The 1,123-nt window shown below is 51.0% G+C and overlaps 1 protein-coding gene across 1 annotated transcript in view; it reads left to right on the forward strand.

Moving 5' to 3' along the window:
* Positions 1-177, forward strand: part of LOC103367565 (proline-rich receptor-like protein kinase PERK9) — a 3,973-nt gene extending 3,796 nt beyond the window's left edge. Inside the window, 1 exon segment of the mRNA XM_008295645.1 lies at positions 34-177. Coding sequence (XP_008293867.1) covers positions 34-177 — 144 coding nt within the window.
* Positions 178-1,123: the final 946 nt, after the last annotated feature.

Consider the following 1,123-nt stretch of genomic DNA (forward strand, 5'->3'; position numbering starts at 1 on the left):
CTGACCTCTCCTTCTGCTTATGTCTTGCTGCAGCCCCCTGCGCCTCCTCCCACGGTTCTCCTCCCCCTGACTCCTAAGATCGGCATGGGGAAGCCGGCCATCTCAAAGAGGAAGTTCTCCCCCGGCAGAGCTCGGCTCAAGCAGGTGTGTTCCAGACATGTTCTGATGTCCGTTTGATGAAAAATCTGAGAACACGCTGACGTTCTGTAGACGTTCTGCAGACGTTTGTCGGGTTCCTCAGGAGCCACGTGTTTTTATCGAGTTAGTTGTGGGATCGCTCCTTATTTCACTAACTAGCTCCTAACAGACCTTGAAGGCAAAGCTCTGCTGCATGTGCTGCACAGCCTGGAACAGTGAGTCTCCCTTCACAAGTTATCTCTGTCTCCGTCTGATGTCCAGTGAAAGGCTCTCTCCAAGTTTTTACTGTCTCTGCTCCACCATCTCCGGCCTGTCTGAAATGTTGACGGCTTAAAATACGGACGTTGGTGAAGAGATTTGTGGATTTACTTCATTGATCCCTCACCGGGGATGTTCACGTTACAGCAGCTGGAAACAGGCGAGGCTGAAAGAAGCCGGACCAGAATTAAACAGCACAGTCAGGCTTAGAAGTGGAGCTATAATAATAAAGGTGTCCTAGAGACAGTAAACCAGGCAGGAGGAGTCCACGCCCCCATGTACACATCTGACTTGATGAATTACATGAACCGGCATGACATGGAGGAAGGCGTACACACAGCTCTGTCATAGCAGTCAAAAACATTAGTGGGGAAAAGATTTATCAAATGCTTCAGGAGGTTTCTTCTTTTAATTTCCCATCGACCCACTTTCAGCAGGTTTTTTCTCACGTTAACCCAGTAGAACCGGTGTCGGTGCTGTGTGTGGTACGTCTGTCTCATTTTATATTCCCGCCGTCACACACACTCCTGCCAGCCTCTCCACAGTCGTTCTGTCCAGAGCTGCTCAGGTGACCTGCTGAAGGCTCCAGATGTTTTCCATGCTGCACACACACTGAGTGTCCCGGTGTAGGTTGCAGAGCGGTGTTCCACAGTGGAACCAGACTGAGACTGGAGGAGCTGAGCCGCCTCACTCAGACAACCGGGACACCTTCATCAGCCTCCTCCTC

This window comes from Stegastes partitus, unplaced genomic scaffold (genome assembly GCF_000690725.1).
Source record: "Stegastes partitus isolate 25-593 unplaced genomic scaffold, Stegastes_partitus-1.0.2 Scaffold1062, whole genome shotgun sequence".
Taxonomy (NCBI): domain Eukaryota; kingdom Metazoa; phylum Chordata; class Actinopteri; family Pomacentridae; genus Stegastes; species Stegastes partitus.